At 42.9% G+C, this 16,974-nt stretch overlaps 1 protein-coding gene across 1 annotated transcript in view; it reads right to left on the bottom strand.

Moving 5' to 3' along the window:
• GNAI3 (G protein subunit alpha i3) overlaps window positions 1-16,192 on the bottom strand; it is a 40,882-nt gene extending 24,690 nt beyond the window's left edge. Inside the window, exon 1 of the mRNA XM_084757585.1 lies at window positions 15,945-16,192. Coding sequence (XP_084613711.1) covers window positions 15,945-16,062 — 118 coding nt within the window. The 5' untranslated portion in view covers window positions 16,063-16,192. The remainder of the gene's footprint in view (window positions 1-15,944) is intronic.
• Between the last annotated feature and the right edge of the window lie 782 nt (window positions 16,193-16,974).

A 16,974-nucleotide genomic window follows, 5' to 3' on the forward strand; every position in this document is an offset into this window, starting at 1 on the left:
TGTTGGGACAGTGTCTGGTCTGCAGTGCTGCTTAGTGACTGCTAGCCAACTACCGTGTGTAAGAGCATCCTCACTGGTGAGACCATTGCCAAGCAATGTCAGGGCCGCAAAGGAGCTTACTTCCTAAAAGCTACTTTGATATTGATGTTGATGTTAAAAACTCCAACAGAAATAAATGGCAGTTGTATTCAGAAGTTGTTTCAAAGTAATAAAACTCCAGATGGATCTGGACTCATGCATGTTTAAAACAAAAGGAAACTGTAACCCTGAGAACTCCAGCATCTCAGCATTAGTCACTCTCTCCAGCCCACCCTCGTGTGTCTGTGGCCCTCGTCTGCTAGCTCTGCTCTCACACGCCACGCACCTTGGCCTCAGAGCTCTTCCCCCAAGTGTCCCCACAGTCTCCCCCATGTTAGTAGGCATGCCAATGGCACCAGAGATACCGTTTCCTACACTTAGTTCTATAGAGAAATCTTGAAATTTCTAGAAACTCTGTGTTATAACTAGAGCAAAGTCTGGGCGGCTGAGTCCCAAAATGACATGACTTGTGAATAACCTAGCAGTGCCAGGCGAGACTCACTCTTTACAGACCTACTGCATACATATAAGCAAAGACAATCTGCAGCCCTAAACACCAAAATGAAAGCTTGACCAACAAATAAATTTGATTTTGTTTTTTGCCTAATTTTCCAGCTGGTGATACCAGATCATAATAAACTCAACCGAACAGTAAACTTTAGTGCTAATAGGCTCTGTCTAGCTGTGTGACTGGGTAAGTCACCTGACTGCAACATCTGCCTCCTTCTCTATAAAACATGAAGAGCTTCAGCCTAGATGTGTTCTACAGTTACACTCCTGGCTAACTAGTCTCTTATTGTAACACAGGACTCAAATCAAACCACAAATCCACATCATAACCACTCAGCAATTCAAAACAGCCGCGGTAACGCAGGTACTAGACTATTATGAAGACAGCGAGAAGCTTCATATAAGGAGGCATAAGAGCGTTCTGACATGCCAGCTCCTTCATTCATGCTTGAAGACCCCCTATCTAGCAGAGCAGTCAAGTTTCCATGGCTACAGTTAGGGTGGAATGGGGATGGGGTGGCAGCACACAGAAGGGAGGGACGAAGGGAGGTGAACTGTGAATCCCTACAACTAAAGACCAAAACAGCACAGCCCACTGCTTCCAATAGGGATGGGTACGTATTGCTTCCACTGCTTCCTACTACGTGGCGGGAATCAAACTCAGACCGGCAAGCTGGCAACAAGCACCATCCTGTTGGCCCCATGACTCATTTGTTTAAAATGTATGTATGTGCATATACATCTGTACAGGGTATGTTATATGTGTATGCACACATTTAATTACTTAATACATTAACATGCAATAAAAATTGGGCTGGAGAGATGGCTCAATGGTTAAGAGCACAGGCTGCTCTTCCAGAGAACCCAGGTTCAATTAGCAGCACCCACATGATGGCTCACAGTTGTCCATACCCCAGTCCCAGAGGATCTCACACCCTCTTCTGGCCTTCAGGCTTTGTATGAACATGGTACACTTACACAGGCAAAACATCCATATACTACCTAAAATAAAGATACATCTTTTTAATATAATAAACCTGAAAAATAAACAAAAGGTCAGGGATTACAGAAGGAAAAATGTCTCTACAAACAAAAAGTGTTCTTCATTTCTATTTAGTAAACACATCCCGCATGCCTGGAACTCCTGCACACCACGGCTTCACAGTCAGTTCCGTTCAGGGATTCTGGTCTGGTAGGAGACGTTGGTTTCCATGTGAAATTAAAACATTTCCTTGGCCTAAAGCACAAAAGCAGCGTTTCACCCCGTCTACCAGCTGTCTACCCATGCCAAGCCTGTGTGTGTGTAAGCATCCTGAAACACCTACTGCAGACAACCTTCAGTTCCCACTGAGGCGGTCCTTCATTTCCCAGGCACAGCAATGACTGCTATGGTGCTGGCAAAGGTTCCTCTTTAGTGTCTGAAATTAACTCAGGATTGCTCTTCCCACCACTCACGTCATTTACCTCTGGCCTGCCCTGCTGCTCTAAAGTATGTAGCTGACTACCATCCTCGCTCCTAATCTGGCTTGTCATAACCTGTTAATTGGTTTTCTTGGTTTTGATTAGCATAGTTACGAAACCCTTTTCAGCATGACCTGGAAACTCTTCGATGCTTGTATACTTCTCCCTTAAAATAGTCCTAACTAGGCTTGACCTGGCCCCATAGGACAGTGTTAAACCCTGTAACACTAGCACTCAGGCCAACTTGTCTAGGTATCTGAGTTTGTGACTGGTCAGAACTCTAACTGCCCTAACAGAGCCTTCTTTCTGTGGCCCACTCCTCCAACCCAGAGCACAATCTAGGGCCGAGGAGGGACTTAGCAATTAGCTGTGGGTTGACTGACTTACTGGACTATGATATTTGGTGGTTGCCCAATCACATTTTGTAAATGCTACTAGCAATGGACGGAATTTTCACTGTGGGCAGTTAACAGAGAAATTCCCACTCCTCTGCTCTCTTTACTCGGCCGCCCACACTCCAGACTATGCTTTCAGCTCTCATCCTATGACCACAATGACAATAAATTTGGACTCAGCGTTTGCCTCACTCCCCTCTATCCTCTCCTGGCCTCTTTTGCACACAACTACTGTGCTGCCCTGGAAGAAGCAGCTATGAATCTGTCCATCTACCGCAGCCCCAGCACACGAGGGTGTGAACACTTGCAGGTGGTTGTCCTGCAGATGAATGGCTATCCTGAGTGTACAACAGGGCAGTCAATTGCAATGAAGGCAGAAACCACGGGGGGCTCTTTTTTGAAAGTTACCCATCACCAAAAAGGCTTAAATGGCATTATGAGAAAAATGTTATAAAATGTTGATTGGGCATCCAGTTTTCCACCAAAGTTTCCAAAACACGCATTGGAAAAGACAGCCTTTACAACAAATGGTGCCTGGGAAACTGGATGTCCAAATGAAAAGACTGCAACTAGGTCCCATTCTCTCAGCCTGTATAAAACCGGTTAGAAACAAATCGAAGCTTTAACTTAAGACTTCAAACTCCAAAACTGCTATACAAAAGCGTAAGGACAACACTTCAACACACAGGCTCCAATAGGCTCCAATAGCCCAGGACTGTAAAAATGAAAAATTGGAGAATTTTATCTCCCTGTATACTAACAGGATATTAACATACATAATCTAATCTGTGTAATAATATACATGTATATGTAAAAAATTTGCTAAAAAAAAAAGAAAAAACATACAGTCTATAAAGAACTCACAAATTAAATGTCCTAAAGCCGATTTGTCTATGAATATGCAAATGAACTGAACAAACAGTTCTCAAAAAAGAAATACAAATAGCTAATAAATATATATATATATATAAAGTCTCCCTTGCCATCAGGAACATGCAACTTGTGACACTGAGATTCACATCTCACTCCAGTCAGAATGCCTGACATCAGGAAAACAAACAACATCAGCAAAAAGAAAAAAGAAAAAAGAAAAGAAAGAAACCAACTCCAAAAGCTGGTGAAGCCGTGGGTTAAGAAGAGCCCACATATAATGCTGCAAGGATGTAGACTGCTGTAATGACTGTGGAATCGGTGTGGCAGCTTATCAAGCAACTAGAAACAGAACCACCATGACCCAGCTATACCACTCCTGTGTATACAACCAAAGGAATCTAAGCCAGCATATCCCAGAGACACCTGCATATCAGAGCTTACTGCTGTACCACTCACAAGGACCAAGGTATGGAACCAGCCCAAATGGCCATCGGCAGATGAATCAGTAAAGAAAACTCTATAAATTGTGTATGACTACACAATGGAGTTTAATACAGCCATAAAGAATATGCAATTACATCATCAGCCACAAAATGAATGGAACCAGAGATCATCATGTTGAATACAATAAGTCAGATTTTAGAAGGATAAATATGTTTTCTCTCATAAGAAAGGTCTAGATTAACATATATATACATATGTATATTGACATGAAAGTATTAAGGGGACCCCGAGAAAAGGATCTAAAGAGGAAAGGGGAGACAAGACAGTAAGAGGGGAGAGAAAACATTTTCTCTCATACTTGAAATCTAGCCTTAAATAGATATTCAGATATTTCCCACTTGAGGCCTGCTTTCATACTATGTGTGTGCGTGCCTGCACACAGGCATGCGTACATGTAGGTACGAATGCTGGCCATTGCCCACTAAAAATAGTGATTTTCCTAGAAGGGGATTTTGGAGTAGGCAGGTATTCTCAAATTCTCCCTCTTTCCTCTCCTCTTCCTCTCTCCCTCCTCTCCTCTTCTCTGCTCTGTCTCTCTCTCCTCTCTCTTCTCTGTGTCTCTGTCTCTCTTCTCCTCTCTCGTCTCTTCCTCCCTCTCTCCTTCTCTCTCTCCTCTCTCTCTCTCTCTCTCTCTCTCTCTCTCTCTCTCTCTCTCTGTGTGTGTGTGTCTCTGTCTCTTTCTCCTCTCTCTGTCTCTCTCTCTCTGTGTCTCTCTCTCCTCTGTCTCTATCTCTCTCTGTGTCTCTCTCTCTCCTCTCTGTCTCTTTCACTCCTCTCTCCCTCTGTGTGTGTGTTTGCACATACATCCATCCCTAAGAATATTTCACTAATTTACAAGGCAGCAGTATGTGGTTTATTCAATTTCATATCTTTTACAAGTACATACAAAAACCATAAAACAACATTACTCAAGGCTCATCTGGGAAAGCACTTGCCTAGCCACGTGAGGTCTTAGGTTTGATCACCAGCACCGTAAAATAAAATAAGACAAATAAATAAGTAAATAAAAGAAAGGGGCCTGGGGATGTAACTGAATTGGTATCATGCTTGCCTAGTAGGCAAAGCCGTGAGTTTAATCCTTGGCACTGTATAAACTGTGTATGGCAGCACACATTTATAATCCCAGCACTGGGAAGGTCAAAGAGCAGCAATTCAAGGTCATCTTCAGCTACACAGCAAATTCAAGGCCAGCCTGGGGTACACACAGACACACAGAATAAAGTAGACTTAAAAATAAATAAATAGGAAGATCAACAACTTACACCCATAAGTCACTAAAGGTTTGGTCACTGGTTTGGTTACAAAAAAAAAGGGGGGGGGGAGTACTGGTGGTAGCACACACCTTTAATGCCTTTAATTCCAGAACTTGGGAGGCAGAGGCAGGCTGAATTCAAAGCCAGCCTGGTCTACAGAGTAAGTTACAGCCAAGGACACACAAAGAAACCCTGTCTCTAAAAACAAAACAAAACAAAACAAAACAAAAAACAAAAAAAGAAAGAAAAAAAAAAAGAAAAGAAAAGAAAAAGAAAAGGCGTTCACTCAGGTCCCCAAATATGTTATTTCTTGAGACTGACATAAGCAGAGCGCTGGCAACTGGCTGGAGAGGCAGGCTTTGCACCTCACCTTTGCAGAACATCAAACTGTCTGAGAAGCAGTCAGTTGTGAGCCAGGAGCCAGATTATGCTCTGCCTGCCTCGGAGTTCTAATTTTGGCCTATGGTGAGTAAGTTTCCTTTTTCTTTGAAAGCAAGGCAACAAAAACCATCTTGGTGCTAAATTATGTTATTTATGTATGCCATGACTTAAAACTATTTTTATTTGGAATAAAAGGAAATAGAAATGCCACAAATGACTGTAATGCATCAGCAGTCCAAAGATCTCATTTTAATTCATAAAAATAATTCTTTATTATAGTGGGAAGTGGTCTTCAAAACTAGTAGCAATGCTACGTTCATTCATTAAAACACACAGGTTTCTCGGGAGGCAGGCAGATCAGTCTGAGTTCGAGGCCAGCCTGATCTACAAACTGAGCTCAGGACAGCAAACATAACAAACAAACTGTGTCTTGAAAAATCAAACCAAAACAAAAACTAAACAAACAAACAAAACAAAACAAAAACCCACATATATTTTAAATGCTAGAACCACATCCTAACTCAGACCCTCAAATGATGATGGCAGCACAGAGCACTTCGCCATGCTGGTGTAATGAAATGTGAACACCACCCTTTAGAGCATTTACAGTAAGACAGACAAAATGAGCAAGGGCCCACAAAATGGAAGAGTCTTCTATTTTAATCTCCCTTACTATATAATCACCCAGCAAAACTCAAAGCAGTCTGGGTTTCATAATGCATTTACTACTCTTTTCAATCTTTTGTGACAGTATTAGTTGTGATGGCATCTACAGGAAAAAGCTGGTGGTAAAAACAACACAACGCAGACTCTAGATGCCCAAAATCATACACACTATAAAATTTTCTTTTTTTTTTTTTTTTTTTGGTTTTTTGAGACAAGGTTTCTCTGTGTAGCCTTGGCTGTCCTAGACTCACTTTGTAGACCAGGTTGGCCTCGAACTCACAGCGATCCGCCTGCCTCTGCCTCCCGAGTGCTGGGATTAAAGGCGTGCGCCACCACGCCCGGCCTTAAGGACCAACAAATGGTACAACAGGTAAAAAGCACTTCTGTGCAAGCCTGAGGAACCAAATTTGATCTGTGGAATACCAGGTGGACAAGAACCAAGTCCTAGAAGCTGCCCTCTGGCTCCCCAAGCGCACAATGCCACCTGCATTCAAACTCAACCCGTCACTCATACCAACACTATAATACATTTGAAAGTTTTTAATGTTTCAAATATGGGCTGCAGAGATGGTCCAGAGCTAAAGAGCACTTGCTGCTCTTGTAGGTCAGAGTCTGGTTCTCATCACCCATGCTGGGCAACCCACAACTGTCTTTCACACCTGCACGTGGGTGCAATACCTACAACATATACACATGCATGCTCTCAGTTTAAAAAGTAATCTTAAAATGTTTCAAATAAGCTAGGCAGGTGGTACATAGCTGTGATCCCTGCACCCGGAAGGCAGGAAGATGGTCCCCTGCGCCCTGTTCTACACCAGTCATCCAGTCAAATCTACCTGCTCACTCGTGTTCTGAGCCTTTGTGCACACTCAGAGCTGCAGGCAGTAGAACACTTCCCTAGTGTGGGCTCCATCTCCAGCACCACAAAGCACAGCAAAAGGAGCGCCTATACCCTTTAAGGAGCGTCTCAAACCCCGTGTCTTCCAGGACTTCCTTTTAAAACCGATTCCTATGCCAATCACATTCGACTTGAATGTGCACAAGTTCAAGGCCATCCTGCTAAATAAATTGTCTTAAAAAATTTTTAAGGGGACGGAGGGAAAGAGAGAACCTTTGTCTATGAAATATAATTAGAAATGCATAAACATAAATAATGCATGAGCCTTGTGCTAGAGAGTACAATGCTGGAAAGCAGGAAGGTCGATAAAACCTTAAATACAATGTAGCATCCTAGATTGACCCTGGACCAGAAAAAGAACATAGTGAAAAAACTGATGAAATTTAAATACTGTATTAAAGTTAATGTTTATATAACAGCATTAATTTCTTAGTGATGATAAATGTACCATGGTTATTATTTAGAAAGGCAGCACTAAGGAAAATTAGCCAAAAACTACACAGGAACTCTCTATATCATCCTCGCAGTTTTCCTTAAAATCAACCCAAAATAAAAAGCTTATTTAAATATTTTATTCTAAATTTTTCTTTTCACTTACTTATCTTATGCAGCACACGAGTGCTTTGTCTGCATGCACATCTGTACCCAGAGAGTTCAGAAGAAGGCATCAGATCCCCTGAACTGGAGTTACAAATGTTATTAACTGCCATGTAGGAACTGGGAATCAAACCTAGGCCCTCTGGAAAAGCAGCTCTTAGCCTCTGAGCCATCTCTCCAGCCCCACACTATAAATACACTTTAAACAGAGAAGGATTTTGCTGCTTCTCTTCTATTATTATTATTATTATTATTATTATTATTATTATTATTATTATTATTATTATTATTATTATTTTCTGAGACAGGTCTCTATTATGTGCCTGCCTTTTCCTCCAGAGTGCTGGGGTTAAAGGCATATGCCACCATGCCCTGCTTTTCCCCAATGATTTTAAAATACCTTTAATCTAATGATTCTAAAGCCACATTGGTAAGCCTTGGTCATATCATAATACACTTACTTGGTTTTTAAACTAAATACACTAGGGGCACTGAGGACATGGTTTAGTGAGTAAAAGTGTTTGCCATACAATTCTGATGACCTTAATTCAGATCCCAGAGTCAGCACAAGGAGCTGGATGGACAACCACAAATGCGTCTTCCTGCCAGCACTGCTATGGGGAGCATCATGGAAGCCTGCAGGCTACCTGCCTGCTGTATGCAGCACAACAGCACAAACAAGAGATCTTGTCTCAAACATGATAGAAAGCGAAAACTGGCTCCTGAAGCAATCCTCCACATGTGTGCCTTAGACGGTGTAAGAGCCCCACACAGCCCCTGACATCCGTACATGACTAAAACAAAGCAAAATGCAGTACACTGTAGCACTGCCCTGGTTCTTGGGATTTAGTAGAATACTATTTAAATTTTAAAATCAAACTTGAAAGGGGAATTTTTTTTGTTATTTAGCCCCCTACAAGCAGGCTATGTAATCGCTAGAGGATGATTAGTCGCACGATGACAGAAATCAAGCAACTTTGCTAAGTGTAAATAGTCCGGATTAAAACGGTCATGTTAACAACAAACTAGCCGAATAAAGTACAGCTTCAACATGCAAACAGACTTCTGAGAAGACATTTGGGATTCAACAGCAAGAAATTTATATGATCAAGTAGAAAACCCTCTCAAGGGCTAGGGAGATGGCTCAGTGGGTAAAGGCACTTGCTGCCAAGTCTGATGACCCAAGTTCCATCTCTGGTACCCGCAGTGTAAAAGAAAACCCACTCCCACAAGTTATCTTCACACTTTCACATGTCTGCTGTGGTGTACACACCCATCCATACCCACACTCACACCTAGCACAAAAATACATCAGTCAAAAAGAAAGGGGGTGATCAGAAAGCTACCCCCTCCCATTTGAGATAAGGTTTCTCTTTGTAAACTTCGCTGGCCAGGAATTCACTATGAAGACCAAGCTGGCCTTGAACTCACAGATCTGCCTGCCTCTGCTTCCCAAGTGTTGGGAGGCAACAGAAGTGTGCACCATCACATCTGGCAGACAACTACTTTTAAGTTAACAAGAATTTTCTGAGCTGGGATCAGGTTGTAAAGTGATTTTAAAAAGAAAAGAAGAAGGAGGAAGAAGAAGAAGAAGAAGAAGAAGAAGAAGAAGAAGAAGAAGAAGAAGAAGAAGAAGAAGAAGAAGAAGAAGAAGAAACACCACCACTGGAGCTGGAGAGATGGCTCCCACGTTTAAGAGCAATGGCTCTCTTGCAGAAGTCCTGAGCTCGGTTCCCAGCACTCACACAGCTTCTCACAACTGTTTATAACTCTAGTTCCCTGGGTCCAATACCCTCTTCTTACTCTTGTGGGTGGTACACTCATACACACGTAGCAAAACACTCATACACAAAAATATAAATAAATAAATCTATTTTTTAAAACAAAAAAGAATTTTTGAGATGTAAAATACTACTTTCCTTCAAAAATCTTTGTATATGAATATTAATATTGTCACCAGGTGTGGTGGCACACACCTGTAATCCTAGCACTCAGGGAGTCAGAGGCAGGAGGATCGCTGTGAGTTCGAGGCCAGCCTGGACTACAAAGTGAGTCCAGGACAGCCAAGGCTACACAGAGAAACCCTGTTTTGAAAACAAAACAAAAACTGTTCACTTGAAAAAAAGGCTTAGTAATAAAATGTCCATGGTGTGCAGGAGTGGTGTATCAATAGCACAGACATGAAACTATCTCAGCTCACTGTTATCGTGCTTTCTTAACCTAAGTTCAAGGTGACATCAAAGGAGGCTCATGTCTAAAGACGGTCTCCTCCTAACATTTACTTCTAAGCTTGAAGCCATTATTTAGGTACAGTCAAAAGTGGACTTCCAAGCATCTTCCTCTTTTGCTGAGTTCACACCAAACGTTTAGTTCTGTTACAGCCAAAGACCAAAAGGAAATCCATTTACACGGAGTACTATATCCAGACTAGAACAACTGCCCTCTGGTCCCAACAGTGTTATTGAGTTCAAACAGACTGAATTACAGCAATGATGCAGCTGATCACTGATCAGGTAACAGGATAGCCTGGGCAGATAAGAACTTAAAGATAATGCCAACTCGCTCGAGCCCACACAAGAGCCACACTACAGTGATGACAACACAGAGAAGCGCATTCTGGAAGAACATATTTCTTCAGCGCTCTGCAGAGCATTTGCACCGTGGGCAGTTCGTGACGCATGTCTTTAGTTTTCAGCTGTCTTCCTAAGCGGCTCTGTGATGTTAAACTAATTTCGACCACACAGAACAAGAAAAATAACACAAAACCAGCCCTCTTTATAACTTGTTAAATTACATGAATTTCAATCAAGGAACTCCTAAGAGCCAATTCAAACGCCTCACTGGTTCAGAGAAGGGAAAATGAAGCTTAAGAGATTAGAACCAACCTCATAAGGTTTCTCTGTGCCCTGTTTTACACGGCGTCTCCATGTCCGAATTGAGTTACTATCTCTAAGAGATTTATAAACACTAGTGTGTTAAATTCTGCTGGCTAGAAAACAGGTTTTAAAATTAATAATCAGAGAACTGGGCGTGGTGGCACACGCCTTTAATCTCAGCACTCAGGAGGCAGAGGCAGGTGATTGCTGTGAGTTCGAGGCCAGCCTGGTTTACAGGGTGAGTTCAGGACAGCCAAGGCTACACAGAGAGACCCTGTCTCGAAAAGCAATAATAATAATAATAATAATAATAATAATAATAATAATAATAATAATAATAATAATAGACAAATTTAGCACCTGTGGCTCCAGATACATCATAGTCCGAGACCCCATCTTAAATTGGCCTTTACTATTTATATGCTACCTCCTAAAGCGCCTCTTTCTCCTCACTCCCCTTAAGCTTTACCTGAGGAAAAAATTCGGCCAAACCAGATGCTACAAGAAAAGGACAACACAGAAAGTATCTAAATACCTAAATTTGCATTGCTGAATGTTTTCACCTACCCCTTAATAAAACCTGTAAGCAAAGGTTTTAGGAACAAACTAGTCTGTTGTACCTCTTTCCTCAGTTTTGTTCACCCCACCCCCATTACTCTTAAAAACAGTAGACAGAAACGCTAGCTAGAGAGAAACCATTTCTATTTTTTAACTGCTCACTTTAAATTAAAGGTAACTAAATCCAGGTGACACCGACTATTGTGAGTTAGAGCTGTTGAGGACAGGACATCCTGCCTGCAGGGAATTTAAACCTATGTGCCAACTACACAGGATGGCATCTTAACGCTGAGAGGGATCAGACTCGAATGAGGGGAAGCTGAAGCAGTGATGCGCTTGGTTCTTCAATATGTTCACCTCATTCCCCTCTGTCTGTTAGGCACAGACACCGTCATTTATTAACCATTATCTCTATAGCCATGCCCTTTTACTAGACAGCCTGGCCTGCCGTGACCCTGGAAAGGGTCAGCCTTATAGAACTCTGGTACTCCATCAACTCTGCCACACACGCACCACAAACAACTGGATCATGGTGGGTACCTGCCAAGGTTAGACCAGCCTGATGCTTTTCCTGGAATCTGGACTAGGGACCTAATAAAATCTAAGAGTCTATAAAGAACAGGAAATGGTCGCATTAGTACAAGTAAATGAGGGGTTTATAGAAAAGACATACTAACTAGGCAGCTTCGCAAACTGGCATCCAAGCATAGGTGAGTGATGAAACAGGACAGGCTGCGGGCTCAGGAACTGTAGTGCCCTCCTGACTCCTGGAGCAGAACGTCTGCTTAACTGCTTCTTCACAGCATTTCTCTGCTTCCTTATACCTCTTGGTCTCCCACCACACCCCAGTCTTCAACTCTGGCTGTTCCGGAACTGTCCAGGCTGGCCTTGAACTCATAGAGATCCACCTGCCTCTCTCTGCTCTGCCCCCTGAATGCTGGGATGAAAGGTATGCACCATCACCATTTGGCTTCTAAAAAAAAAAAAACTCTAAGGCACAAAGAATAAGGTTATTAAAAACAATCCTTTTTTTTCAATGCTTATTTCTACTTTTTATTCCAGTTTCTCTCTTTTTTCTCCAGATGGGATAGATCCTCACCAGAAGTTGAGCTTCTAAAAACCTTATCATAAAAAGGTGGCAAAAACTACAATGACAAGAGGCTCAAAGGAGAATCCTCAATAATCACATTCCATCAGTAGTTTGCAAATTAAATATAAATAACTAATTGTGTAATACAAAATTTAAATACAGTATTCCAATTCTTTGCATACAACCTAGTTTTGCCATACTATATAAATTACTATCAGCACAACATTGAGAATTGAAGATCTTTGCACATTAACATGAAGAATGTCAAGTGTCTGTCTGAAACATCCCTCAAAAATAGAAGCTAAAATGATAGGCTTTGCAAGCAGTCAACAAAGGCTGCCATTTACTGATTGGTATCTTCTAGACCAGGCATATTCTACATGCATTACGTCATTTCTTATTATGAAACAGGAAGAATCATTCCTACTTACATATGGTTAAGCGACTTGTTCTGGTGTCACAACCAGCAGACGGAGGTGGGAACTTAATTCGGTCTTGCCCGAATCCAAAAGCTATGTCTTTGTAGATGACACTAGCACCTCCCAACTTTTGTGACATCATGGCATATATTGGAGAGGACTTTAGTGGAAGAGATTTTTTTTTCCCTTACAAGAGTATGCCATGAAAATGAAATGTCAAGTATTACAGGTTACTAAATACTGACTGGTATAAACCTTGTAAATAATCTCAAGTCATCAAACTGAAGAAGTTTACCCAAACTGTCCAAATACTATTTCCCTTGCTGTAAATTCGGAAGCTACCTCAGAGGGAGGTGGTGTTACATCCTCATGATCCTATACACTGGAAGGCTGAGGCAGGTTGAGAGTTGCAGGCTATATACACAATAAGCCCTTATCAAATAAGCAAGACTTAAAATTGAACATTCAATCCCAAGTAGCACAGCTACACCACCCTACACACACCAGCTGGGTATATGTACGTAATACAGTAGCAAACTGTGGTTAAATGCAATTTGACATAACAAGAACTTCCCAATAACATCTAAAGGAAATCCAAAGGCGGGAACGCGGTACTGAGGTCTGCCTTAGTAATGAAGCCTATACAAACTTACTCATTTCAACATCTATAGTACCTTTACTCTTTAACACTGACTTTTATCAATAATGAAGTTAGCATTGCTCGGTATGTTTTGCTTTGTATTCCTACCAATTTAATCCTCTCAACGATTCTGAAGGACATCTATTTTCTATACCTTTAAAGAACTGAGGCCAATGCAAACGACCTTGCTAAGGTTACAGCTGGTAAACACGAATCAGAATTTGAAGCATTCTGACTTCAAAGCCCATGCTGCTCATCACTACGTGAGATTACAGCCGTGTAAGAAAGAAAATAGATGAACCAGGAGAGACGAGAGCAGTAGATTTCACTTTAAACTAAACTGAATAGTCTCATAGCGCTAAAGTAAAATGGCTCACACGACCAAAGGAAACTTTCTGCTACCAAAAAAAGTGGTAGATGGGGATAACTGCAATACCACTTAGGGTGCTTTTAATATATCATATAGGTAAATTTTACTCTAAAAGTATCATGAAAGATCTTTTTTAAAGCTTTAGAAATACTAACTTTCTGTGCCTGAATGTTTAATCTGCATGTATGCACATGCGCCATGTGCGTGCCCACAGGTGGTGACGGCGAGCGCTGTGCGCGATGAAGACCTCAGCCAGGTCCTGTCAGGATGGCATGTGCTCTTAGCTGCTGAACCACGTCTCCAGCCCCACGGAGGACTGTCTCAACTCCACATCCGCCATTATGACACAGCTCAGGTAAGACCCGCTGTTTCTGTAACCTACTTCAACTTACTGGTTTACTTTGCTCAAAATCTGTCCTTAAAAAAAAAAAAAAAAACCTGAGAGGAGGAAAAATGTTTCATGAATTTGGAGGCCAAGATTCTGTCTCAAAACAAAAAGCTTGGGGGGGGGGGGGGGGAGAAGCTGGTAAAAATTAAAAACAAATGTTTCAGTACTTTGACCTTTACTTAAACGTTTCAAATTCTGTATGCTCTCACGTGTTCTTAGTTAAAGGAACTAAAGGTCTTGAATAAAGATTTTTCCAGATACTTGGATAGTTCTGCTCGCCCAAGTTTTTTCAATGGTCAATATTAATCAAATCACAGAACATGAGACTACACTTTTAATTTCACAACTGACTGATCAATATAGAAAATGCTAAAGTCATTGGTGTGGTAATCTGCGCTGGAATCCCAGCCCTGGGGAAGCTCACTGCAGGAGGATGGAGACTTGGAGGCCAGCCGAGGATGCAGACTGTCTTGTCTCAAAACACAAAAACTAACGCAGGAGAGAAAACTAATACTCTTGTGTTTTATTAGCAGATTCTGAGAGGCCCCCATGAACCAGCGTCCAGCACAAGCTTCATCAAACCTACTGGTTAATAGTAAACACTCAAGTGCCTGCTAAGTCCCAGAAGCTATGTTCATCCACAGAAGACACCTCTTATACAGACAATGGTCGCCCAGAACCATGATTTGAATTTGTTTCTTCTGGAAGCTCAAACTCCGCTGTGTAACTTTTCCTTTATTTTCAAGCTGCCACTTAGAGCTTCTGCAATACACAAACAAGCACCCAGCACATCTTAAAGCACAAAGTGTCAGAGATGATGGTGGTTGTATCTGTCCTCTGAGGTGTCACAAAGTGAAACTGGAACTCTACAGTGACTTCTTGGAACATGCTTATAAGACCCTGCGACTCATACTTAGTCTCATCTAACAGATTCCTCAAAAATACGAATAATGAATATGGCTGGATTTATTGGTAAGCTAATATGAGAGAACTGTATATGGCTTACTGGGCCTATCAAAGGTTAAAACGAAACTATCCTGACTAAAACATGTCTGACTATATATAAAAGCCACTTGAGTATAAGGCAACATGCTGTAGTCTGGAAGCCAATATTTTTATTTCGAAAAACCCAACAAAAACCAACTCCCTGTCCCCCCCCCCACCCCGGCCCTGAACATATCACAATCTTTAGGGCTAATATGCCCCACTCCATATGTTACCCTCTACTAATTCTATTCCTACAGCACCTCATTCCTAGATCGTCCCCACTGTAATCTCCTGCCCTCTATCACAAGCCTCCGCTTACACCATCCCATCCCTTTAATAAAAACAGGAGTTATAGAACCTCAAGAGAAAAACAAAAGTTAGGAAAAGTTTAAAAAGTATAGCTGCCCTCTGCACCCAATTTTTTTTTTTTATACCCAAGAACTTGTCATTTATTTCACCCACCTGCCCCTTTACGTTCCTGGACAAGCCACCTTATGAGCAGTACAAAAATACGTGCGCTCTTTTTACAAGCAGCACGTTCTTTATGTGACCTCTCTGTCCCAGTTTCTCTGTTTAATCACTCAATCCTCCCGGCTTTTGCGTGCCACCAAGTATCAAACTCACACAAACGCCGGACAGGCCCACCAAACACCATTCCCTAGCCTCCTCAACACGTTCCTGTCCAACGTGAAACCTCCCTAAACCTCGGCTCCCTCCCTTTCCGAGCCTTTCCCGGATTTCCAACACAGTCTCCGAGCTCCAAACTCCCCAACTCTGCTAAGCACCGAGCCAAGCCGGTTACACCCTCTACAACCTGAAAATCCCCACGCCTTCCGGGGCCTCAACCACCAAGCCCAGCACCCGCCCCATGCCGGGCATTCCCTCCCGGGTCCCCTTGGGGGTCCTCTCTGCCTGCCTGGCCAGACCCCCTACCGGCTCGGGCTGCTCCCGGGACCGGCGCTCGGAATCTAACACTCCAGCTCCGCCCCCAGCCCCTCACCGAGCAGCAGCAGCTTCACTTCTTTGGCCGCCTTCTCTCCGTCCTCCCGCAAGTTGCGGTCGATCATCTTGCTCCGCTCCACCGCCGCCTTATCCTCGGCGCTCAACGTGCAGCCCATGGCGGCGGCGGGAGAGGGGAACCTGGCCCGGGCTCACTCACACACCGCGGCAACCGCGACTCCTGACTCCGTCTTCTGCTGGGCGGTGGCCTCCTCCGTCAGCTCCCCTAGCGCCCGGAAGAACCGGATGTCTGCTGTCGACGACACTTCCGGCGACGCCCAGCGGCCGTTACCACTTAGAGCACTGTGGCGGTGGGAGGCGGAGGAGGTGCGGGCTCAAGGCGGAAGTCCCCGAGAGCTTGGCTGTTCCCGTGGAGTGATGGAGATCGGTCGCTCCGCATCTCCCAGCCTTAATACCCTTTTACTTCTTGGGCTCTTGGACTTGGATCCCAAGTGTAGAAAAAACGGGACTTGCAGCTCGCGGTGCCCTCTTGAGGACGCACAGAAGGTTTGGCGGTGAGGACCAGATTCCTAAATAAGAGCTCACAGCCCTCTGGGAATTTTGCCTGGGAAGTCTCCGTCTCCAGAAAAGCCCTTTTGATCTGAGATTGTAGAGTCCGGGTCTTTGCCTAAAGCCGAGTGTTGAACACTTCAGCCAAAGTTCTCTCAGTCTGATCTTTGCGATGGGAACAAATTTCCCAGCCTGGGTTCTCATCCTTTCCTCACTCTACACCCATTTTGCCAAGACTAGGCGTAGTCTCCCGCTCTTAAAGTGTGTCTTAGCCCTTCTGTCACTACGTATGAATATCAGTGAGCTGTACATTTAACTGACACTCCTACGTTAGCAAAGGATCGCTCGGCTGCTAGCAAGTAATAGAACATGAAAAATAAGTGTAGTTCATTTATAACATTTCTGTGCTTCCCTTTCTCCAACGTAAACCAATGGGCCTTAGTCCCATACCCAGAAGCAAACCAGCGCCAGCATCATTCCTTAATCTAACACGAGTTCCTTTGTCATAACCACAAACTTGT

This window comes from Acomys minous (assembly GCF_964271855.1).
Source record: "Acomys minous genome assembly, chromosome: 14".
In the NCBI taxonomy this organism is placed as follows: domain Eukaryota; kingdom Metazoa; phylum Chordata; class Mammalia; order Rodentia; family Muridae; genus Acomys; species Acomys minous.